Source organism: Alexandromys fortis, unplaced genomic scaffold (assembly GCF_014885135.2).
Source record: "Alexandromys fortis isolate MF-2015 unplaced genomic scaffold, M_Fortis_MF-2015_v1.1 scaffold_40, whole genome shotgun sequence".
Classification (NCBI taxonomy): domain Eukaryota; kingdom Metazoa; phylum Chordata; class Mammalia; order Rodentia; family Cricetidae; genus Alexandromys; species Alexandromys fortis.
The window spans coordinates 13,838,510-13,864,115 of record NW_026067966.1 but is presented as its reverse complement, the minus strand read 5'-3'; the positions used below and the strand labels follow the sequence as shown (position 1 = coordinate 13,864,115).

At 36.7% G+C, this 25,606-nt stretch overlaps 1 protein-coding gene across 1 annotated transcript in view; it reads left to right on the top strand.

Moving 5' to 3' along the window:
- Positions 1-555: 555 nt before the first annotated feature.
- Positions 556-25,606, top strand: part of Nbeal1 (neurobeachin like 1) — a 163,120-nt gene continuing 138,069 nt past the window's right edge. Inside the window, exons 1-7 of the mRNA XM_050154206.1 lie at positions 556-713; positions 1,401-1,672; positions 14,411-14,502; positions 14,917-15,078; positions 17,353-17,434; positions 18,255-18,382; positions 23,923-24,006. Of these exons, the coding sequence (XP_050010163.1) occupies positions 1,622-1,672; positions 14,411-14,502; positions 14,917-15,078; positions 17,353-17,434; positions 18,255-18,382; positions 23,923-24,006 (599 nt within the window). The 5' untranslated portion in view covers positions 556-713; positions 1,401-1,621. The remainder of the gene's footprint in view (positions 714-1,400; positions 1,673-14,410; positions 14,503-14,916; positions 15,079-17,352; positions 17,435-18,254; positions 18,383-23,922; positions 24,007-25,606) is intronic.

Sequence of the window (25,606 nt, the reverse complement as noted above, 5' to 3'; positions counted from 1 at the left end):
TTAATCTTACGCTTTTCCCCTCCTTTCAAACAACAACAACAACAACAAAACCCTTATGAATGTTGTGTGGGGCTAATAACAGAGTCTTGCCCTTTGCTTCTTTTTTGAAAGACAGAAGTGATTCTAAGTTCTAGGTGGAGCAATATCCTTGGAATAGTCACAGACATAGTACAAAGGCACCAACACAAGTAAAGGAAAAGATTTTTGTCTTGGAGGTGTGTCCCAGGACCAATCGCATGGCTACAAAGAAATCAAATCGAAATCCTCTCTAGATGTCACCATAGAGTCCCTGGCCCTCAGCTGATCTGCAGAGGCAATGCAGGCGCCAGGCGAGGGACGTTCCGTCCGCCCCACCTAGCAGGGGCGGGGCGCGACGTCAGCACGTCGGTCCTCACGTCCAGCTGGGAAAATACTGACCTGAGAGCCCAGGCTGGCGCCGGCCGCCCGCAGAGCCCAGGAGCCGAGCGCACTGCGGCTGCGCGAGCATGCCGGGGGCGGGGCTTCTGCGCCGAGCGGCCCCTGAGGAGCGGCGGCCGGAGGGCCTGGTAAATCCCGAGGCGCCGGAATGGTTAGCCGAGGGGCTGCTCCGCCCCCGGCTCCTCCCGCCCCCGCCTCCCGCCGGCTCGGCTTCGGGTTGACACGGGGCTTAGCCCGGCAGGGCGGAGGGCAGCAGGTTAGCCCGCGGCTGGGTGGCGGCGGCAGGCCTGAGCGCGGTGAGGGGGCGCGGAGGTCGGGCGGAGGCGGCTGCCGGGCGCCGAGCGGGAGAGCGGAGGGCCGGGGCGCGGAGGGGCGCGGGGGGGGGGGCGCGGGGCTGCAGCCTGAGGGGCGCGGCCGGCCCGGGCGGGTCCGGCTGGGGCCGGTTGGAGTTGATTGGCGTGCCTGACGTTTGTCGTACTTGCTCTTAGCGGGGACGCGGGGAGCTCCCCCGGAGGTGGTCCCTGCCTCGGGGTGCCAGCTCCTTTCCTCTCGCGTGGAGAGGTAGGGTCCAGGTAGACAGGGGTAACGTTCACGGTGCGGATGGGTAAAACAAACAAACCAGGAATTCCTCCGGCCCTCCCCCACGCCCTGCCCTGCTACGCTGCAAACATTCCCAGCAACTTTTAAGTAGCAGGCTAGAGATCGCAGAGATTTGATGTTTGATCCGTGTTCCTGGTCTTTTAAGTAAAGGCAAACACGTTATTAGAGAGTAGTTTTCTCTTCCCATCTATTGTAGTTTTGGTGGTGAACATGCCTGGAAGATTTTAGTACTTTATGTTGATGTTAGTCGCGGTGTACAAAACAGCTTCTCTGAGATCCAATCAGATTAGAAAATTATCCCTTTTATTGGGTAAGCAAGGCAGACAAATATTTGGATTAAAAAATGGATTTAGAAAAACGTTGGGTATTTTTGTATTTCACAGACTTATTTACAAGCCCAGCTACTACTGATGAAGATGTGTTGGGAGAGTGGCTGCTGAAATTGACCTTTACTGACCCGAGACAGTTTTATTTGTTTTACTTGTTTATCCCCCTGCTTTGAGTTTTACTGCAATGGCTGAGAAACTTGAAAAATAAAATAACATGCTGTGGTCTTGAACCTTCTTTCTGAGGAAATACTGAAGTGCCAAAGTGGAAAGCCAGAATGGCAGCCAGAGATAGGCTCTTTGAACTTTGGATGCTTTATTGTACAAAGGTAATTGCTTTTATTTCTGTACTTAGAAATACGTGATTATAAAATTTTGTATCCAGCATTATGATCTCATATGGCTAGTGTGTTTGTTCATATTAATAATCCTGAATTGGCAGGTGTGGTGGAACATGCCTTTAATGCCAGCACTTGAGAGCAGAGGCAGATGGAGAGAGAGTTCTTTGAGTTCAAGTCCATCCTAAGAGAGTTCTAGGAAAGCCAGGGCTGCATAGAGAGCTCCTGTCTCAAAACAAAACAAAACACCTAACAGCAGCCTCCCAATCCTGAATTTTAAAAACATTTAAGAGATTTTGTATTTTCCATAGTTTTTCAGATTTGAGTACATTGACCACTGGCCTATTATATATAATGTGTTTTTTGATATTATCTTCAATGATCTCAAAATTATATAGGTAAGATTGTGCCTATAAAAGGAAAGTAAAACTTTTTTTTGTGTGTGTAGAATGTGTGGGACACACGGGTGCCATGGTACTTTTATAGAGGTCTGGGGACAGCTTTGTGGATTTGGGTTTCTCTCTACACCTTTCCATAGCTACCTAGGGTTGTATTTAGGTCTGCCGGATCATGTGGTCTATGCTTTAACCATGGAGCCATTTTACTTGGAAACAGTTGACCTTTAATGCTGTTTTTGGCCTAAGGACTCTTTTGTGAGGATATTAAACTTTTTTCAGCAGCCTTTTATGATTTTATTTTTATTGATTTGAGGTGGTTATGTGATTACCATTGTGTTTGATACTAACTAGATTCTGGCAAGGTGGGTAATATAATTATCCCTTTTCACTGATGAGAGAACTGGTGTAGGAGTGAATTTGAAACCCAAAAGCACGTGATTCAGGTCCCCATGCTTTAAAACATCATTTTAACCTGTAAGGTTTTGACATTCAGAAATAATTTTCTTGGACTTACTTCATGTGGGTTTTGCATGGAAAGTTAGATTTTAGGCCATTGATACTAATTGAGGGTGCTTCTCAAGTAAGGATCCATACTACTACTTTGAAGATACTGGCAATGGCCAGAGAAGCATCCTTAGTCTATTTAAGTTAACTTAGGTATTTGTGATTATGCTCTCAGGTCACAGCCTGCAGTTTTACATTATTTTTGGGGGGCTTTTTTCTTTTAATATAGTTTCAGGTATTTTATTTATTTTTATTTTATGTGTGTTGACATTTTGCCTGCATGTTTGTCTTTGTGAGGGCATCAGATCTTGGAGTTACAGATAGTTAGTTGTTAGTTGCCATATGGGTCCTGGGAATTGAACCCAGGTCCCCTGGAGGAGAAGTTAGTGCCACTGAGCCACCTCTCCAGCCCCAATTTCGGCTATTTAAAAATCAAATTATTCCTTAAAAGCCATCTAGTTTTCACTGGAGTTTTCCTTAACTTCCTGGTTAGATCTCCAAATTGAAGGCCAGCCTGATCTACGTAGAGAGTTGCAGGTCAGCCACTGCTACATTATTAAAGTATATCTCTGTACATACATATGTGCACAGACATGCACACATACATATTTTGAAATGTTACTATGAAATTTCAAAATAGCTTCCAGGCTTATGTAATTGACAGAAACATCTTTAAAAAATAGACAACCCTTCCAATAAAAAGGGAATCTATTGCATCCAGACACTTTTGAACATAGTCACTAATTAATACTTTAGCCAAAAGTAAAAATGAAATTTAAATATGATTGTCTAATAATTTTAAAATGACTTGTTTAAAAATATATCAAACTTTCTAATTTTCACCATTTTCAGAATAAGAATAGGTAAATTAGATTACATTGTTTTACTAATTATGTTTTTTTCTAGGTAGATTAAGTGTCAGTGAGTTTTGAAAAGATTTTATGTTATTGACATTCCCTGTTTTTTTGTTTGTTTTGTTATATACATGAATCCTTTTGTCATGATCTCTGGTTGTGTCCCTTAGCTCGATTTAACCCTACTGTTAAATTTTGAAGCCTTTCTTCTTGACAGAAAGATAAATCTGATTTTTACCATTAAATTTAAACCATGTTTGGTCTTAATAGAATTTATTTTTATTGTTTCAAAGAATGGCTGTTTAAAAATTTTGATTTTTTTGTATATATTATGAGTTCATGGGTAGATGATGAACTTGTTAGATAATAACTGCTATACTTTGAATCAGACAGCTATTAAGTGTACGACTCACAAATGGAACTCATCTCCCTACTGAGGTTGCTGACTCGTGCATTACTGACCTTAGGCCCTACCCTCTTGTTCCTACTCTAGCAGTTACTCCATCAAAACATGATTTCCCACCAACATCGGACACATTTCAAGGTCTTTTTGCTTTGCATTTTATTTATTCATTTATACATTTATTTGGGATTTTCAAGGCCAGGTTTCTCTGTGTTGACCTGGTTGTCCTGGAATCAAGTTCTATTAGACCAGGCTGACTTCAAACACAGATCCACTTGCCTCTGCCTCCCACATGAGGGGATTAAAAGTATATAGCAGTACCACCCAATTGTGTTTTATTCTTTTGATGAGTTTTCATGCAATTTAAAGACTTTCCAGATCTTCTAAAAACATTATATGCAGCTTAGTTCTGAGATCTTAGCCTTTGTGGCTTCTAATTGTGAGGTCCAGTTTTGGCTCTGATACTTTGTTTGTGACCATGAGTAAGACTTTTTGTGCTTGTTTTGTCGTTTGCTAAGTAATATTGTATGCTTAGGGAGGATGCTTGTCCAACTCATCAAGGTTTTTTATTTGTAGACTTACATGTTGTATGGATGTTTTGCCTGTGTATATGTCTTTGCACCACATTTCTGCCTGGTGTCGATGGAGTCTAGAGACGTCATATGGACAGTTGTGGCCTGGGGATTGAACCTAGGTCCTCTGGAAGAACAGTCAGTGCGCTTAACCTCTGAGTCATCTCTTCAGCATCCCCCCTCCCCGTTTATTTTTAATGATTAAAATTTAAACAGTGTTTACCATTTTGCTACTCCACTTGATTTTTTGAGTATATGGAACATTGTATCCATACCCAGTTAAAGAAGAAATCTTTGAAGATCACGCAGTGAATTTATGACATCTTTCGTATTTGCCACAGTGCTAAACTGACTTTGGTACATGTACTCCAGTACATCAGTAGTAAGTCACTCTTGTAATGTTTTGGATGTTGCCACCGATTAGTTTGAAAGATTAGTAGAAGCACCCTTGGCTTATACTGCTTTGTAGAAGGAATGCTATGGACTGTGTCTACTTACTTGTCTGAGTTCAAAACTTAATGTTAGGGATTAAAATCTGAGCAGAAGCTTCTATTTTAGCAGGTGGATCTTCTCATATTTGTTGAACATTTGGTAAAACACTTGGTATTTTTTTTATTTTTAATAGTTCTTTTTAAAATTAGCCAGTATTTATGGAGTGTGTTCTGTTTTAATACATGTACACATGAGATAAGCCAGGCTAATTAACATATATATTCCCTCACATAATTACTTTGTGATGTGCAGTTTGTTTTGTTACCAGATGTTTCAGATATAACTTTTCTTACATTGTACTTCCAACAGTAGGGTTTAATTGCATTGTTAGAAATATGGCTATCTATAATAGATTTGTTGACTTATGTATTTCTTACATAAGAAGATACAGTATTCTTGTTCTCTGAACATTGCTACATTAGTGCATGTGACTACTTATTCAACTTACATGTAGTCTGAACATTCTTGCTTTCAAAACCATCTCTGACTAAGGTCAAGGATTTGCTTGACAGTGCATTACATATAGCTCTTAAAAGTTAAACATTAAATTTGAACAGCTCTAATCTAGTATCTGATTTTTATACTTCTCTGGATATATTTATAGAGTAGACAGTTAATTTGGATGTTCTCTCTTTGCCTTTTGATTAGTTTGGATAAGGGTTTGTCAGTCTAAAGAACCGGTGCTATGAACTTTCCTCATAACACTGCTTTCATAGTGTCCCATAGGTTTGGATTCGTTGTGCCTTCATTTTCGTTGAATTCTAGGAAGTTTTTAATTTCTTTATTCATTGACCCAGAGGTGATTCAGTAGTTCACTATTCAATTTCCATGAGTTTGTAGGCTTTCTGAGAGTAGTATTGTTATTAAATTCTAACTTTTATCCGATAAAAAGGGGGTTACTCCACTTTTTTTTTTGTACCTGTGGATGTTTGCTTTGTTACTGAGTATATGATCAATTTTAGAGAATGTTCCATGAGGTGCTGAGAAGAAGGTATATTCTTTTTTGTTTGGGTGGAATGTTCTATAGATGCCTGTTAAGTCCATTTGATTCATTACATCTGTTAATTCTCTTATTGCTCTGTTAAGTTTCTGTCTTGTTGACCTGTCCATTGGGGAGAGTGGAGTGTGTTGAAGTCTCCTACTATTGGTGTGTGGGATTTGATGTGCGATTTAAGCTTTAGTAATGTTTCTTTTACATATGTGGGTGCTCTTGTATTAGGCCATAGATGTTCAGGATTGAGACTGCATCTTGATGAATTGTTCTTGTTATGAGTATAAAGTGTCCTTCTCCATGTCATCCGATTGATTGTAGTTTGAAATCAGTTTTGTTAGATATTAGTATAGCCACACTTGCTTGTTTCCTAGGTCCTTTGATTGGAAAACCTTTTCCCAACCATTTACTCTGAGGTTGTGTCTATCTTTGAGGTTGAGGTGTGTTTCTTGTATACAGCAGAAGGTTGGATCCTGTTTTTGTATCCATTTTCTTAACCAGTGTCTTTTTATAGGTGAATTGAGTCCATTGATATTAAGTGATATTAATAATCAGTGGTAGTTATTCCGGTTTATTTTTTTGATAGTAGTGCTTGTGTGTTTCTCTTCTTTGGTTACACTGCTGGGAGGTTATATGTTGCCAGTGTTTTTGTGGGTACAACTAACTTTCTTGAGTTGGGGTTTTCCTTCTAGTACTTTCTGTGGGACTGGGTTTGTGGGTATGTATTGCTTAATTCCGTTTTTGTCATGGAGTATCTTGTTTTCTCCATTGATGGTGATTGAAAGCTTTGCTGGGTATAGTAGTTTGGGCTTGCATCCCGGGGTCTCTTAGTATCTGCAGCACATCTGTCCAGGACCTTCTGACTTTCAAAGTTTCCATTGAGAAATTGGCTGTAATTCTGCTATGTCTACCTTTACATGTTACTTGACCTTTTTCCTTTGCAGCTCTTAATATTTTTTCTTTAGTCTGTATGTTTTGTGTTTTGATTATCATATGTCAGGGTGACTTTTTGTTTTATTTATTTATTTATTTATTTATTTATTTATTTATTTATTTATTTATTTTTTGATCCAGTCTATTTGGTGGTCTGTAAGCTTCTTGTATCTTCATAGGTTCTTTAGGTTGGGAAAGTTTTCTTCTATGATTTCATTGAATATATTTTTTGTGCCTTTGAGCTGTATTTCTTCTCCTTCTATCCCTATTATTCTTAGGTTTGTTTTTCATAGTGTCCCAGATTTCATGGATGTTTTGTGTTAAGAATTTGTTGGATTTAATGTTTTCTTTGGCCATTGAATCTATTTTTTTCTATAGTATTTTCAACACCTGAGAGTCTTTCTTCTATCTCTTGTATTCTGTTGGTTATACTTGTCTCTGTAGTTCCTGTTCATTTACCCAGGTTTTCCATATCCAGAATTTCCTTGGTTTGTTTTTTCTTTATTACCCCTATTTCAGTTTTCAAGTCTTGAACTGTTTACTTCACCTGTTTGATTGTTTTTTCTTGGTTTTCTTAGGTTACTTTGAATGATTTATTAATTTCTTCCAATTTTTTGTTTGTCTTTTCCTCTGATTCTTTAAGGAAGTTTTTCATTTCCTCTTTAAAGATATCCATCATTTTCATAAAGTTATATTTAAAGGTATTTTCTTCTTCTTCTGGGTTAGGATGATCAAGTCTTCCTGTTTTGTTTTTGCTTGGTTCTGGTGTTACCATGTTGTTGTTTTTTTTTTTGTTGTTGTTTTTTCGAGACAGGGTTTCTCTGTGGCTTTGGAGCCTGTCCTGGAACTAGCTCTTGTAGACCAGGCTGTTCTCGAACTCACAGAGATCCGCCTACTATGTTGTTTTTTAGGTTGGTGGAGGACTTCTTGCATTGGTGCCTACCAATCTCTTCCTTCAAATGAGGCCTGCAGTGTCTTTGTGTCTTGGTCCAATCTTTGGAGTGTTTGGAAGTTTTTCTTGGTTTGCTCTTTACTGTCAGCGTCTGTCTCAGAAAGCCTCTGAGGTCTCTCTAAGCTGATTTTCTTGGTCTTCTTTCCTTGTTCGTTCTCTTGATCCTCTCACTTGGTCCCCTCAGTATTGTAGCAAGCTCTTAGCTCATAGGCAGGGTGGGGCTAGTAACTTAGAAGGTCTGGTCGATGGAATTGGTTTTGGGGAGCCTACCTGCAGGACAGTATTCTGCTGGATGGCTAGAAAAGCCGAGGGATTTGGGGAAGGAGTCCCAGGGTTTTGTCCTACTGTGGAGGCCCTAGAGAGTGGGGTGTCCCACCGTGTAGCTGTTCACTCACCTCTTAAGTCCCCTTAGTATTGGAGCAAGCCGTGTTTCAGAGTGCAATAGAGATTGCAGGAGGATAGGTGTGTTTGTCTCATTTTCATTCTAGTTGGAAAAAAATTATCACAAAGTGATAGAGGGGCAACATTTTGAAATGTGCCATAAAGTAGGTTGAAAATCAGTACTCATTAATTATTATGTTTTTTTTAGACGGTGTCATTTATCCCAGGCTCGTGTAGAACTCTTTTTTTTAAATTAAATTTATTATGTGTGAATGTTTTGGCTACTTGTATATATATGTACCACTTGTGTACTTGTTGCTGTAAAGGTCAGAAGAGGCATTGGATTCCTTGGAACTGAAGTTTGTGATTGTGACTCATCATTTAGGTGCTGGGGACGGATCTATGATCCGCTTCTGTAGCAACAAGTGCTCTAGCCCAGCCAGGGCTCTTGATATTCCTGTCTTATCCTCTCTAGTACTGATGCTATAGGGATTTTTGATCATTTTTCTGATACTGTTGATATTCAGATTACATTGAAAAATTAAGTGGAGCTCGTAGAAATGGATCCAAAATTTAGTTCTGATTCTGCTTTTGATCTTAAGGACTTCAAATGTGCTCATCTAGTTTATTTATATTTCTATTTTCTCATCTGTCAAATTGGAAATATAAAGTAACTTTTATTTATCTCTCAAAGTTGTTGAGGAAAAATAAATTTGTTTTATTGACATTTACATTAAAAGTAAGAAAATGTTATTAGTATTTTGTATCATAATTTCTGTTGGTCTTTATATTTACAGTCAAGGGTAGTTTTTCTCTCTTTGGTGGTAATGAAGCTGAGCTAATAAAATATCTTAAGTTTTAATCTTGATTTTCAGATTGCCTTTTAAGTAAGCATAGTGCTTACTTAATTTGAATAATAGTATGACTTTTTATTTCTCTAGCTCTAAACCAACTTTGTTTTGAACCTTTGTGATGCTTCATTTCCTGATGTTGCCCTTTGCCCTTCTAAATCTGGAATATGACTGAAATAGATAGTTTTGCAGTGAGCTCAGAGTAAAGTTCCTATTCAGAATAAAAGTTTTGCTGTATAGTGAAAGTAGGATTTAATGATTTATTTAGATAAAAAGTAATGCACTTTCTTTTATATAGATTTTGAAAACTTGTACTGGTGGTTTGTGCTCATCATGTACTACTCTTTCAAAATGTTAAAATGGCATGAAAACTTTTATTGTTGGCCTGGTCATGGTGACACACATCTTTATCTGTATATTCAGGATGCATAAAAAGATCTCTGAGTTCAAGACCAGCTTGGTCTACATGAAGAGTTTCAGACTAGCCTGGCTGTGTAGCGAGACCCTGTCTCAAAAATCACATTTTTTAAAAATTCTTTTGATTATCTTAAGTTCCCTAGTAGTTGGTAGCATATGTAGCATTTAATCTATGCTTTGGAAACTGATACTTTGGCAAAGTTAAGTAGTACATGGTTACTAGGTTTTCAGGTGGAGTTTCTGGTCCTTGAGGGGTATTCAGGTGCTTCAGAAGTAGATATGGAGTTCAAAAGGGAGGTTTGTGCTAGAAATAAATATTTGAGAGTTATATTAGAAATTATCTGTACATAAGAATAAGAGGGTAAAAGTCATGATGTTTTGGACCTGAAGAATTTCTGTTAGGAAGAGAGAAGTCCAATATTTTCATATCTTAGACATATAATAACATATGTTTAGGAGTTTGAATGGGAGACTAAGAGTGCTGGTGCCTCAGAAAGTAGAACGGTTTGTGAAACAGTCCAGAAGAATAAAATATAGCATTCAAGAAAAGCATTTGGAAGGCTGGGTGTAGTAGTGCACATTTGTACTTTTAGTATTCAGAAGGCTGAGACAGGAGAATTCATAGTTCCAGAACAAAATGAAAAACTAGGGCTGAGGAGGAGGCTCAGCGTCTGACATTCTTGTTTTGGAAGTGTAGGTGCTAGAGTTCTGGCATTAGTGCACATCTGTAATTCCAGTTAGCTACAGTGAGATGAGATAGGAGCTGGAGACAGGTGAACCAGTTAGCCTGTGCTCAGTGGTGAATAAGAGACCCTACCTCAAGAGAGGTGGAAGGTTAGGAACTTTATATGGTTGCTTGGCACACACACACACACACACACACACACACACACACACACACATGAGTCTCTCTTTCTCACACTCAAAAAATTATTCCTCCAGACATTGTGGAGGTTGTTGGTAGTTTCAGTAAAGCAGTCTATAAAGAGTGATAATGAAAGATGTTAAAATAAAAGTTATCTACTTATTTATTCATTTAATCGTATTAGAGAATGAATCCAGGTCCTCATATGCTAAACAGGTGCAGTACTATTGAGCTACAAACCCCTTGTCTTTCTCATTTTTGTTAGTAAATTCAGAATTAAATTGGTTACCATGCTGCTTTTATCGTTTAAAAAGGTTTCCTTTTTTTTTTTTTTTTTTTTTTTTTTTTTTTTTTTTTTTTTTTTTTTTTTTTTTTTTTTTTTTTGCATTAAACTGGTCAAGAATATTGGTCTGTAGACCACATTTTGGCATCTAGAACATTGAAATAGTCTGAAATTTCCAAATATCCTTCTGTAATTCTAGAGTAGTATGATGTAAGGAACTTATTACTCCATGAATTATGTTCACATAATTTTGTGTAACAATATTGTTTGCTCCTAAGATGATTGACATAGCTAACAAGTTAAGAGGAATAACACAAACATTAAAGATTCTTACATGTAAGTTAGGCATCCCAGAAACCAATGTCTGATAGCTCTCTGAAACTGCAGTTTTACGAATAAAGCTTTGCTGAGTTATTCTGTTTGCATGTTGAGTTGCCCTTGCTACAGGTTTTCCTTTACTGCAAAATTACACGACAAGTTTTCTATAAGGGAGTTGGTGGTGGTGGCACAAGTGATGGGGAAAAATGCAGATAGATCTCCAAGTTCAAGGCAAACCGAGGTCAGTCATGACACACTGTTTAAAAAAGCCAAAAACCTTAAGCCTTCCCAAACCACAACAAAAAAGGTTTTTTTTTTTTTTTTGAGCCTGTTTTGGCACTCACTCTGTAGACTAGGCTGGTCTCAAACTCAGTGATCCACCTGCCTCTGCCTCCGAAGTGCGGGGATTAAAGGTGTGCACCACCACCGCCCAACTTAACAAAGTTTTTACTGCAAAGTAATATACTGAAATCAAGAATCCATTCTATCGCAGTTCACTTTCTTGATCACAGTTGTTCATATCCCTGCTATATGTAATGTGTACTTTTTTTTATCAGTAACTTAAAACGTCCTGTATATGTACTTAATCTTGAACCAGGATCTTGTGATGACATAGACATACATCAAGTCCATTTGTGACTTCTCTTGATACTAAAGTCTGAATTCAGAAGACATCGTCAATATATGTGCACCACAAAGCTAACACAGAGTGTTAAAACTAAAATGGGAGCGCCACAATAAAGATTTCATGGAAGAGAAGAATAATAGGCACATAAGTAATAGTTCGTGGCAACTCTGAAAACCAAGTAATCCTTCTACCTCCAGAAAACTAAACTGCTATGGTTTTATACTGCCAAGGTCACTTTTTTATTTCTTCTGCCCCTGTACTCTTGGGAATTCTTATTTTTCTATAATTTTCCTTTTTGCCTTTTTTTTTTTTTTAATCTTAAGCGGGTCTAAAAGTCTGTCTGTTCTTTAGATTTGAAAGTTACTCAAGATGATGAATGTTCTGCTAAGTCTGCTTCTGGATCTCTCTTGTCTAGTGGTGTTGTCTATACCTCCAGTGTATACTCTATTGGGATTAAGGAAACTGCCTGTTCCTTATTTTAGTAGTAAAGACTGGGTTTTTCCACCACTGAACACTCTGAAGCTAAGACTTATATGTATGGGTTTGCATACGGCTACTTTTGACTCAGGTCAGTATAGTTTATAATGATAGTTTTTATCTTTAGGTCTTCTGGTGCTATTTGCTGTATGGCGTGTTTGCCACTCTTAGAACATTGTTGAGTGTAATTTTGTATGAAAACATTGAGATTCAGATATCAGGCTACTCCTAAACTTCTGAAAAATGGTAATTTGGTCATAGATTTTACGTGTTTGTTGTGGGCATTCAGTAGTTAACCATTTTTTGCTTGTTTTGTTTTTGTTTTTGTTTTTTTTTTTTTTTTTTTTGAGACAGGGTTTCTCCATATCCCTGCCTGGCCTGGAACTCTGCCTCTGCCTCCTGAGTGCTGGGGTTAAAGGTGTGTGCCACCACTGCCTGTGTCATTTTATCTTTTTATTCAATTGGTATGTTGTTGTTGTTTTGTTTGTTTTTATTTTTGTTTCTTGAGCTGGGGACTCACTCAGTATGAGATCACACAGTCCTCTAGCCTTTGCCTCCTGAGTGCTGGGATTTAAGTCTAGGTGATATTGAGTTGACTGTAGCAGTCTTGAAATACTCACTGTATTTGTGTGTTGTGTTAGTAAATGTACAGATAGGGAGGTAAGACCATGCTGTGGTGTTTCAGTATACTGAACTTAATCATGGGAGTGACTAAGAGGTAATCCTCTGCTCTGTTGGAAAACTGGTAAGGAGAATCCGAGTGATTATATTTTTATTGTTCTATACTGAGGAGAAATAATACAATCACTACTGTTTCTGATTTCAGGCTCCTTATTATGACCCTTAGCAGCAAAGTGTAGTTATCTACAAATTCTTTCAAGCTGTACAAGATATTATTATTTTGTATGCTAACATTTTTATAGCCTTGATTTGATGGTTCCTGACGGAACCCATCCTTTTCTTTTTTTAACCTACTAAATCTACCCCTGCTGGCATGCATGGCTCACAGCCAGTATGGTGTAGTAGAATGGGCACCTGTTGGATTCATGTATCTTTGCAGCACTACAGTTTTTAGTTTATGACTTTGGACAAGTTATACATTCTTTTGTAATCTCTTAAATTAGGAAAACCAAACCCTTTCTGGATAGTGTAAGGTATAAATAAGAAAATGGGTTAAGGCCAGGCAGTGATGGCACACGCCTTTAATCTCATAATTTAGAGGGAGAGACAGGGGGGGGGGGATCACTGTGAGTTCGAGGCCAGTCTGTTCCAGGATAGGCTCCAAAGCTACAGAGAAACCCTGTCTCAAAAAGCAAAGCAAAGCAAAACAAACAAAAGATATAGGTTAAAAATGCCTGCTGTTACAGGCATTTTCCAGTAAATAGAGGATACCTTTTAGTTTTTCAAGACAGGGTTTCTCTGTAGCTTTCGGGTCTTTCTTGGAATTTGCTCTGTAGACCAGGCTGACCTCAATCTCACAAAACCGTCTGCCTCTGTGTTCTGAATGCTGGGATTATAGGCATGCACCACCACTGCCCAGTGAAGATACTTTTATGCTTCTTAAATGAAACAGTTCCTTTCTTCTCTGTGATTGTTCAGTTTCCTAGGGGAATTCTATGCTTTCCCAACACTTGGTAGTACTGACCTATGGAGTCAGAATAAGGGCTTAAAATGTAGATCGGTACTAGAGTATTGGTGTAGAATTTGAACCTGATACTAGAGAGTTGCTAAATAAAATATGAAGAGAACGGCATTAATTTTTTACTGTGTGTGTGTGACTGTTTTGTGCCTAACTTTTACCAAGAAGTAATCCTCTGCTTATTTTCCTTTTAAAGAAACTAATAAGGAGAACCCTGGGTACTTGTATTTTTGGAGTTCTAGCCCTAGTGGGTAAATAACTGAATAAATAGACAAATAACATTCTACTTTGAAACATAAAAAGCAAGTAATAAGTATTAGAAAATTTCTCATGGTACTCTTTGTCTAAAATATTTCTACCTTCTGATTTGTCTTGTGAAGTTGTAGATAGTGGGGATTTATAAGCTGATTTTGAGCCAATATAGTAATAGAAAAATCCTAAAAGGATTGTTATATATTCTGGGAACATTCTTTGAGATTCTGGATTATAGCATAATGCTTTTATTTTAGGGAAACAAATAACTTTGCTAGTGATCCCTTTGCCTTAGATCAATGCTTAAGTTATGATGTTTAATGATTAAGTGTCTGTACTCCTAAATTACTTGTTGAAATTTGACTGCCATAAAGAACTGTTGAAGAGACAAAGGGGAGGGGAATGCTCAGATGACAGATGTGATCTTGGGAATGGCTATTGTTCCCACTTAGGTAATTATTTATGTGTGAAAGCATTGCTTTTCTGACAGATAATATTGTGATGATCTTCTAATTTCAGAAAGATCCAGATTACCTGAGACTATGGTTGGACAATTTTGTTTTAAGTTATGAACAATTTTTAGATGTTGACTTTGAAAAGCTTCCTACCAGGTATGTAGAAATACTGGTTTATTACCACTGGGTGAGATTATTAATTTTTGGCAAAAGAATTTTGTTAATGTAAGACCAGCATCTTTGCCAACAGCTTGGTACTACTGCATGACCATGTTCTCATGACAGATATTGCACAGTGATCATAGCAGTCTTCCTGGACAGTATTATCCCAGGCTCTTAGAAACCTCTTTGCTTTGGTGAGCTACTGTCCACTCAGTGGTCTGACACTAGCTACTCAGTTCAGCCCCTGATTTCACACGTGCAAGACAGAGTCCTCCACAAGACTGTTTATACTTCAGGTGGAAGCTGCAAATCTTGACAGTCAGCCACTCTTGAAATTTTGTTATTACATTTAATTAATTAATTATCTGTCTTAAGTTTCAACACTATCTCCTTGCCCATATCTGACAGGGTAGATGATATGCCTCCAGGAATATCTTTGCTTCCTGATAATATTCTTCAGGTTCTGAGGATCCAGCTGCTACATTGTGTTCAGAAAACAGCAGATGGGTTAGAGGAACAGCAACAAGCATTATCAATTTTGCTCGTCAAATTCTTTATTATTCTTTGCAGGTATGTGGTGTAAAAATTTTTAAATTTTTATTCTAAAAGTAAAAATTTTAGCATAATTATCAAAACTATAATAATACTTGTTAGTGATACTTGTTTGTATAATTCTTTAATGGTACCACAGTTTGTTTATTTAACTATATTGAAGGATATCTTGGTTGCTTCTAGTTTGGGACTGTTATTTATAAAACTGTTATAAATATTTGTGTCTAGGTTTTATATGGATAATTTTCAACCCATGTAGACAAATACCTAGGATCAATAATGCTATATCACATGGTTATAACATTATCACAGTCAATGAATGAGGATTCTCATTGTTCCCCCATTTTCTAGTTTTTATTTCATGTTCATTGGTATTTTTGCTACATGCATGTCTGTTTGAGGGTGTCAGATCTTTTGGAATTGGAGTTATGGACAATTGTGAGCTGCCATGTGGGTGCTGGGAATTGAACCTGGGTCCTCTGGAAGAGCAACAAGTGCTCTTAACTGCCAAGTCTTTTCTCCAGTCACATTTTTCAGTATTTGATGATACCGTTTGTTGGCAGAGGCTGCTTGTTTATGCCTGGCCACCCAGATTCGAAGTAATCACACAAAAATTGTATTAATTAAATCACTGCTTGACTAGTTGCTCTAGCTTCTTATTGGCTTGCTCTTACATCTTAAATTAACCCATTTCTATTAATTTGTATATTGCCACGTGACCAGCAAGGTGAGGCACATCTGTCTCCTGTAGGTGGCTATATAGTATCTCTCGCTATCTCTTTCAGCCTGGCTTTACTCTGTTAAGCCATTGGCCAAAAACAGCTTCTTTATTAACCAAAGGCAATAAAACAGTCACAGCATAACATCAGCTACCTTTTTCTGTCTAAATAAAAAGGAAGGATTTAACTCTTAACATAGTAAAATTACATATAATAAAACAGGTTTCAAGCAAGAATTACAGTTACAATATTTACATCTACTTTATCTTTTATCATAAATAAGGAAAATTATAACTATTTTTTTCAAATAATACAGTATCTATGTGATTATTTCAGGGCTGAGCACCCAGGAAAGAAACGAGCAGCCTCCATAAATAGTCATTCTTTTAGCTTTTAGCTATTGCAATAGGTGTATAGTATTTATTGCTGTTCTTTAATGATATAAAATATTTCACATTTTTTTGAGACTATTCATAATGTCTTTTGGTGAAGTACCTACAAAAGTCTTGCCAAATTTTAAAATCGGATTGTGTTCTTATTTTGATAGGTCTATAAATATTTTGATATACATGTTTTTTTTCAGATGATTGGTACATGTTTTTTTTTTTTTCATTGTCTGCAAGATGTCTTTTTATTCTCTTAATACTGAGGCACAGAAGTTCTTAATTTTAGTGAGTCTCTTTTTTCCCCAAATGGATTATGCTTTTAGTTTTTTTATCTGCAAAGTCATCAGTCAGTCTAAGAGACCTTAGATTTTCCTTCTGAAGTCTCTAAAAATGTTGCTGTATTTTGGGGCTCTTCCAAAGGACCAGGTTATATTCACTTGTATCCACAGCACCTACATGGAAGCACACAGCCATCTGTCACTCCAGTTGCAGGGATTGTGATACCTTCTTCTGACCTCTGAGGGCACTGGACAATAGTGGTACCCAGACATACATGCAAGCAAAACACCTATACACATAAAAGGAAAAATCAAAACAAAACACAATGCTACTGTAATTCATTTCACTTATCAGAGAATTTTAACTGTTGCTATGTTAGAGAAACTGCTAAGGTGTCATAGTTTAATTTTTTAAGGTGTGAAGTCTATTAACTTTTCCTGTTCTTTGAACATCTAGATTTTAAGATAGAAAATTTTATAGATCACAGTGTCTCAGAATGGAAAATTTCATTAGTTTATTGAAAAACTTTTAACAGTAATGTCAAGAAAATATTTAGGTCTCATAAATTAGCTTAGTATGTGTCACAACTAAAGTCCTTAAGGACTCTCTACTTTAAACAGAATGTAATGCTTTATCCTCTTAGAATATTTAAAGATGGCAATACCCCTTGTGTTGTGGGACTTCTGATACTGTTTACAAAATAGGACATAAAATAAGGGAGCTAAAATTCAGAAAGTAGAGTGAAATAAGTAATAGTACTCACTTGAATAATGGCAGTGCTCTATGCATTATTTTCTTTTTTAATATCATTAATATTTTATTTGCCAGTATCAGTTCTCAGGATCCACGCTGAATACACTAGCAATATATTGCTCATATATAATGAATGTTATTCTTTTATCTTCTAGGAATTTATCAAATGTAGAAGAAATTGGGACTTGCTCCTATATTAATCATGTTATTACCATGACAACACTGTATATTCAGCAAGTAGGTGTGAATACATTCCTTTTTGTTGCTTTATTGAGACTAACTAGGTTTTACTTTTTTTTTAATATTGTTATTAACATTGCTAAATGTTTTCAAAGAAGTAGTAATTGAAAAGATAATTAATCTATTTTATAAATCTTGTATTTTATTTTTTAAAACATGATTTATTCATTTTTATTTCATGTACATTAGTTTGCCTGTATAAGGGTATTGGAGCTCTTGTAACTGTAGTTACAAACAGTTGTGAACTGCCATGTAGATGCTGAGAATTGAACCTGGCTCCTCTGGTTAATCACTGAGTCATCTCTCCAGTCCCAAATCCTTTATTTTCTAAAAATAGACTAGCTATTTATACTTTTTGTTTGTTAGTTGGTTGTTTTTTCGAGACAGGCAAATTCTCTGTGTAGCCTTGGCTGTCCTGGAACTCAATTTGTAGACCAGGCTGGCCTCGAACTCACAGAGATCCACCTGCCTCTGTCTCCTACTCCCGAGTGCTGGGATTAAAGGCATCATGCACCACCATTGCCTGACACTGTATTTTAATTTAAAATTTTTTTATAGTTTTTAAAAATGTCACAATGTTTCATTTTATGTATGAATTGATTATAAATCTTGCTGAAAAGTATGATTTCCAAAGATGTTTGACTATTTCAAACTTATTCTAGGAAGAATTTAATATCTGAGAGAATGTATCTAATCCATATAATTAAATGACTCATACGGACTCAAAAGCAAAATTAGGCTTCTGTAAATAAAAATGACTTATTGAAAGCTGATAATTGAAACTTGCCCTTACTTTTATGTTTAATTTTATTCTCAGTTAAAAAGCAAAAAAAAGGAAAAGGAAATGGCTGATCAGACATCTATTGAAGAATTTGTGATCCATGCATTGGCATTCTGTGAAAGTTTATATGATCCTTATAGAAATTGGAGACATAGAATTTCAGGGTATGTCTTATAAATGATACTGTTGAGATTGAGTCTTACTTTGTAACTTGTCTGGCTTACAACTTGTTAAATAGACCAGGCTGGAGAGAGTCACCTGCCTTGTAGTAGGAGCTGGGGTGGGCTGCAGCTAGCTTTACCCAAAGTAATTACATGGAAACTGTATTCTTTTGAACACTGCCTGGCCCATTAGTTCCAGCCTCTTATTGGCTAACTCTCACATCTCAGTTAACCCATTTTTAATAATCTGTGTAGCCCCACAAGGTGTGGCTTACCAGGGAGATCTTAACCTGCATCTGTGTCGGGTGGGAGAATCATGGCGACTGCCTGACTCGGCATCTTTCTCCCAGCATTCTGTCTGTCTACTACACCAACCTAATTTTCTGTCCTATTAAAGGGCTAAGGCAGTTTCTTTATTAATGAAATCAACACAAAACAGAAGACTCTCCTACATCACTGCCTCTGGAGTGCTAAGATTAAAGGCCTGCACCACTGATGTGACCATAATATTAAAGCCTCAGTATTGGCCTGACGAGGTGGCTCAGTGAGCTTATGAGCAACATATGCTTGAGGACCTGCGTTCATGTAAAGCTTGATGTGAGAGCATGAAAGTCTATACTCATGGTGTTCTTATGAAGAAATTGGTAGTGGAGACAAAAACCCTGGAGGTTCACAGGCAAGCTAACCTGGCTCATGCAATAGAAATCCAAGAGACATTGTCTCAAACAAAATGGAAAAGGCCAGAATTGATGCCTGAAATTGTCCTTTGTTCTTCATGCATACACTGTGTGCCTCTTCACACATGCTTGCACACGTCCATTGTACGTACATACAAGAATGGTATTGCTGGATCCTGAGGTAGGTTGATTCCCAGTTTTCTGAGAAACCGCCATTACTGATTTCCAGTAATCAATCTGGGAATTGATTTTGCATTCCCACCAGCAATGGAAGGGTGTTTCCCTTACTCTGCAGCCTCTCCAGCATAAGCTATCGTTGGTGTTTTTGATCTTAGCCATTCTGACAGGTGTAAGATGGTATCTCAGAGTTGTTTTAATTTTCATTGACTTGTTAGCTAAGGAAGATGAACATTTCCTTAAGTATATTTTGGTCATTTGAGATTCTTCTTTTGAAAATTCTCTGTTTAGTTTAGTACCCAAATTTTAATTGGGTTATTTAGAACTTTAATGTCTAATTTCTTGAGTTCTTTATATATTTTGGAGATCAATCCTTTGACTGTTGTTGGGTTGGTGAAGTTATTTTCCCATTTCCTTTTTGTCTTATTGACTGTGTCCTTTGCTTTATAGAAACTTCTCAGTTTCAGGCAGTCCCATTTATTTATTGTTGCTCTCAGTGTCTGTGCTAATGGTGTTATATTTAGGAAGTGGTCTCCTGTGCCCATGCATTGAAGGCTACTTCTCACTTTCTCTTCTATCAGGTTCAGTGTGGTCAGATTTATATCAAGGTCTTTAATTCATTTGGACTTGAGTTTTGTGCATGGGGATAGATAGGGATCTATTTTCATTCTTCTACATGTTGACATCCAGTTATGCCAGCACCATTTGTTGAAGATACTTTTTTTCCCCATTATATTATTTTAGCTTCTTTGTCAAAAATCAGGTGTTCATAAGTGTGTGGATTAACATCTGTGTCTTCAATTCCATTGGTTAACATCTCTGTTTTTATGATAACACCAAGCTGTTTTCATTACTGTAGCTCTGTAATAGAGCTTGATGTCAGGGATGGTGATGCCTTCGGTAGTTCCTTTATGTGGCTATCCTGGGTTTTTTGGTATTCCATATGAAGTTGATTATTGTTCTTTCAAGGTCTGAAGAATTGTGTTGGGATTTTCATGTGTATTTCATGGAATCTATAGATTGCTTTGGTAGGATTGTCATTTTTACTATGTTGATCCTTCCTATTCAAGAGCATGGGAGATCTTTTCATTTTCTGGTATCTTTTTCAATTTATTTTTTCAAAGAATTAAAGTTCTTGTCAAAAAGGTCATTCACTTCCTTGGTTAGTGTTACCCCAAGATATGTTATGTGATTTGTGGCTATCGTGAAAGGTGATGTTTCTCTGATTTCCCCCTCAGCTTTTTTATCATTTTTATATGGGAGGACTACTCATTTTTTTTGAGTTGCTCTTGTGTGTCCTGCACATCACTGAAGGTATCTATCAGCTGTAGGAGTTCTCTGGTAGAGGTTTTGGGGTCTCTTATGTATACTATCATATCATCTGCAAGTAACAAAGTTTGATTTCTTTCTTTCAAATCTGAATCCCTTTGATCTCCTTTTGTTGTCTTAATTGCTAATGCTAAAAATTCAAGAACTATGTTGAAGAGATACGGAGATAGTGGACAGCTTTGTCTAGTTCCTGATTTTAGTGGAATCGCTTTGAGTTTCTATTTAATTTGATGTTGGCTGTCACTTGCTGTATATTGCTTTTATTATATTTAGATATGTTCCTTGTATCCCTGATCCTCCAAGACCTTTATCATGAAGGGGTGTTGGATTTTGTTGAATGCTTTTTCAGCATCTAATGAAATGATCATGTTTTTTTTTCTTTCATTTTATTTATATGATGGATTACATTGATAGATTTTTGTATGTTGAACCCCTAATCTCTGGAATGAAGCCGACTTGATCACGATGGATGATTTTTTTGATGTGTTGTTGGATTCGGCTTGCCAGTATTTTATTGAGTATTTTTGCAATCATGTTCATGAGTGAGACTGGTCTGTGATTCTCTTTCTTGGTTGAGTCTTTGTGTAGTTTTGGTATCAGGGTAATTGTAGCCTCATAAAAAGATTTTGGCAATGTTCCTTTTGTTTCTATTATGTGGAACCCTTCAAGGAGTATAGGTATTATCTCTTCTTGGAATATGTGGTAGAATTCTGCATTGAAACCATCCGGCCCTGGGCTTTTTTTTGATTGGGAGATTTTTGATTTTGATGGCAGCTTCTATTTCCTTGCAGCTCATAAGTCTATTTAAATTGCTCACCTGGTCTTGATTTTATTTCGTTATATGGTATCTATCTAAAAAATTGTGCATTTCTTTTATATTTTTCAATTTTGTGGAGAACAGATTTTCTATGTATGACCTAATGATTCTCTGTATTTCCTAAGTGTCTGTTGTTTGTCCCCCTTTTCATTTCTGATTTTGTTAATTTGGATGTTCTCTCTCCACCTTTTGATTAGTTTGGATAAGGGTTTGTCAATCTTGTTGATTTTCTCAAAGAAGCAGCTCTTTGTTTCATTGATTCTTTGTATTGTTTTCTTTGTTTCAATTTTGTTGATTTCAGACTCCTCCTGGGTGAGTCTGCTTCTTTTTGTTCTAGAGCTTTCAGGTGTGCTCTCAAGTCAGAAATGTGACTTTCTCCAGTTTCTTTATGTGGGCACTTGGTGCTATGAACTTTCCTCTTAGCACTGCTTTCATAGTGTCCCATAGGTTTGGATTCGTTGTGCCTTAATTTTCGTTGAATTCTAGGAAGTTTTTAGTTTCTTCAGTAGTAGAGCTGCTTCAGTGGCAAGTGGCAAAGTAAGGATAGATTTCAATGTTTTTGACTTGATAGATTCAATCATACATTTACAAGGAAAAATATGGAAGACCTATCCAAATGACTCATAGTAGTAGCTTGTATCTTTTCTTTAAACTGATTGTGAAATTAAATGGTCATTTATAATAAGTGTACTATTTACCAAAAGAATCAGGTAGAACAAATGTAAGTTAAAGCAGCATAGTTTCATATTCAGGAACGTTTAAAATGAAGAATTTTTAAATGGCACAAAGGATGTTTTTAATATTTCATGGAAATTACCTTAATCTGTTAACTTTATTTCGATTGTACTTGGAGATTCTTAAATAGTAACTCAGAGGAACTAAAGTATAGTAATAAAACAAAATGAAAAACCCAACAGCAACAGCAGCAAAACCCTCTCCTTAAAGTATGGGTCTAAGATACAGCTCAGTGGTAAAATGCTTTCCCTACCATTCCCTAGAGACCAGATTCCATCCTACCACCAGGCTGGGGGCAGGGGTATATAAAATGCTTGTTTGTTTATTCAGCTGTTTATTCAAATGTTTATTAGTTCATACTGTGCTTACTGTAAGTTTAGTAGGTATCATTGCCTGTTCATGGAGAAAAAAAATTGTTTAGTTATGCCCTAAGCTCTGTTTACCAACTGTGACAATATATGCACATGAAGTAATCACAGAAAAGAATAATAAACTATTAAGAAAAAAAATTATGAATTCATACCACTACTAAGTAACTTGGTAAAGAAAAATTAAATTTCTTGTAGTAGTAGATTATGAAGTGCCAATTAATAAATACAGAGATGATGTTGGAGTTGAAAGAAAATCAGCATTTTGATTTATGTGTCAGAGTATAAGATTGTGTCAGTCACAGATCATTAATAAATGATAAATCTAGAGGCAAGTTCTGATTAGCAGTGTAATATATAAATGCTTAAAATGTCTTTGAATAAATTACTAGTTACTTGTAAGTGAAAAATTAATAATATCAGTATTATTCACTATAATAAAGTTGACTGGGTAACCAAAATTATGATCAGTGAGAACTTCACACATGATACTGAGAAAGATGTTATTGTCTCTGTAATATTTAGTAGTTCAGCTATGAATGCATAGTCTAAGCCTAATTGTGAGAAAGCACCAAGCAAAGTCCAAAATAAGAACTTCTTATTAGAAAGGGGGAGACTGTTGTATACCTGTAGCCTAAAGATATACAGAATTTCTGGGTAGTTTCAGGTATTTTTCCATTCAGTGTTTTTAATAATATTAAGCATACTTTTCAGGACATGATAAAAATCCCTATAATTTTAATTTTAGTTGTTAATTTAGCCATTCCACTATTTGATAATATTATTGGTTATAACAGGCTTTATTCTACAATATTTTTATCCCCTTGGCTATCTAAGCAATTTTATTTCGTGTTGAACTGAAATGACTGACGTGCTCTTAGTAAAAGCCTGCATACATTTTTTTTTTTTTTTTTTGGCCCTGTTAAAGTTTATAGAAAATATCCATGAAAACTCCTGGAGTCTTCATTTAAAGATAATCCCCCCCCCCTTTTTTTTTTACTGCATTTGCATCCTCAAAATGAGGGAACTTAAAGGTCTGGACTCACTGTATCTGAATAAAACCTCAGTAAAGCACAGGTCAGTCACTGGCTTCTGCAGTTTCCGAGGAATACTGTCATAGTCTTAGCTATCACTTTCTCAGGACTGCCTTGCAATTTCTTCTAGAGATTGGGAATTTAAATGCTGGCTTCTTTTTAAATTCCCAGTTATTTGGAGACTTAAGTTGGCTATCACAATGCGTAATAAAAATGTTCTCAAATCGGTAAGGACTTAAGTTGTTGTTTCAACTTCTCTTTGAACATTGTACCAGTCCTGAAGATGTTTATTCAGTATGCAAACCAAAATCAGGATGTTAAATTTGTTTTGAAATTGTTTTTTAAATTGTGCCACCTCTGTTTTTTCATGTTATAATTTGTTATTGACTTTTTTTTTTAATGATAGACGAATCCTTAGTTCTGTGGAAAAGAGCAGACAGAAATACAAGCCAGCTTCTCTCACAGTGGAGTTTGTTCCTTTCTTTTATCATAAGTAACACCCTACTTTACTTTGATTTTGGTCACTTCTGATTAGTGTCTTTTTTCTTACTCTGATTTTGACCTTAATTTGGTTTGTGATTTTATAAAGTAAAGGCTACTAAAGAACAAAACCACAAGGTTAGTTAATTTGTGTTTGGTTGTGCTAATGGTTCTTGGTTTGATTAATTTTCTCCATTTAATTCTTTTTAAGAGTTGATCTGTTGTTTCTGTGAGTTGAACATTTTAAAGATTGTGTATTTTAGAACTTTCTAATCTTTAACTAAAACGAGAAATCTTGAGAGATATTCAGAGAATATATGTTTAGCATGCACCAAACCTTCCATTTGAGCCTTAAAACTAGAAAACAAGCCAGTTAGCACCCATTAAGAGATGTGACTAGTTTGTATGTGCATGGCTCTATATATATGTTCTGGTTTCACCCTCACTGTTGTTTTTATGTTGAAGCAGGGTTCCTTGTTTCCTAGCTTGACTTCAAACTTGCTGTTGCTGAGTATGACTTGATCTCATTCTGAGTGCTGGCATTACAGGCACCTGCCACCATACATGGCTAGTTTTCACTCTTAAAAATGATTGTGCTGGAGGCTAGAGAGATAAATGACTTAGTAGTTAAGAGTGCTTGCTGCTTTTGTTGAGGACCATGGTTGGTTCCCAATTCCAGTTCCTTTTCTGGCCTTTCTGGGCTCTGTGTACACATGGTACACATATATACATGTAGGTAAACATCTGGAAATAAATAGTGCTGAGGTAGGAATGTAATTCAGTTGGTTCAGTCCTTGATTCTCATGCACTGGTTTTACTTCATAACTGCATTATTGAGACATTGTAGCTAGAAGTATTCTCTGTCCCACTAGTCCTCTTGGACTTGTATTTCTCTGCCCGCCTGTTTCCAAAGCTGCTTATGAAATAACCACTCTGAGACTTAATATTAATTATATTCTCTTTGGCCTATTAGCTCGGGGTTCTTATTAACTAACTTACATCTTAAATTAACTCATTTTTATTGTTTTATATTTTACCATAAGGCTCATGGTTTGTTACCTCAATTCTTGCTTCCTTTGTGGCTGCAGACATCTCGCTCTCTTCAGTTTAGTTTTCCTGCCTGGCTGTATTACGCGCTGCCATAGGCCAAAGCAGCTTCTTTATTAACCAATGGTAATAAAACATATTCACACATTCTAGTATGCTTTGACTGCTTATAACAGAATACTTGAGATTGTGACTTAAACAAAGAAGTTTATTTTCTCATAGTTTTGGAGGCTTGACATTGTAAGAGCCAGGTCCTACAAGGGTTTGGTTTTTGGTGAAGTCTTTTTGTAGCCTGCTGGTAGTCTCCTTGTATTCTCAGATTTTAGAAGGACTGATACCTCTTCTGACAAGAGCATCAATTTTGTTGTTTCAGGCAATCCCTTCTCTGATCTTATCTAACTTCATCTCTTCTTCAAAAGCCCAGGCTATACTGTTCCACCCCCCCCCCCAGTAATGTTTTATCACTTGCAAAATATTTTTATTTCATCCTAGTAATCCAAATGTCTTAACACATTCCAGTATTGGTTCTCAATAGTCTAGAATCCAAAATCTCCTCTAATTGT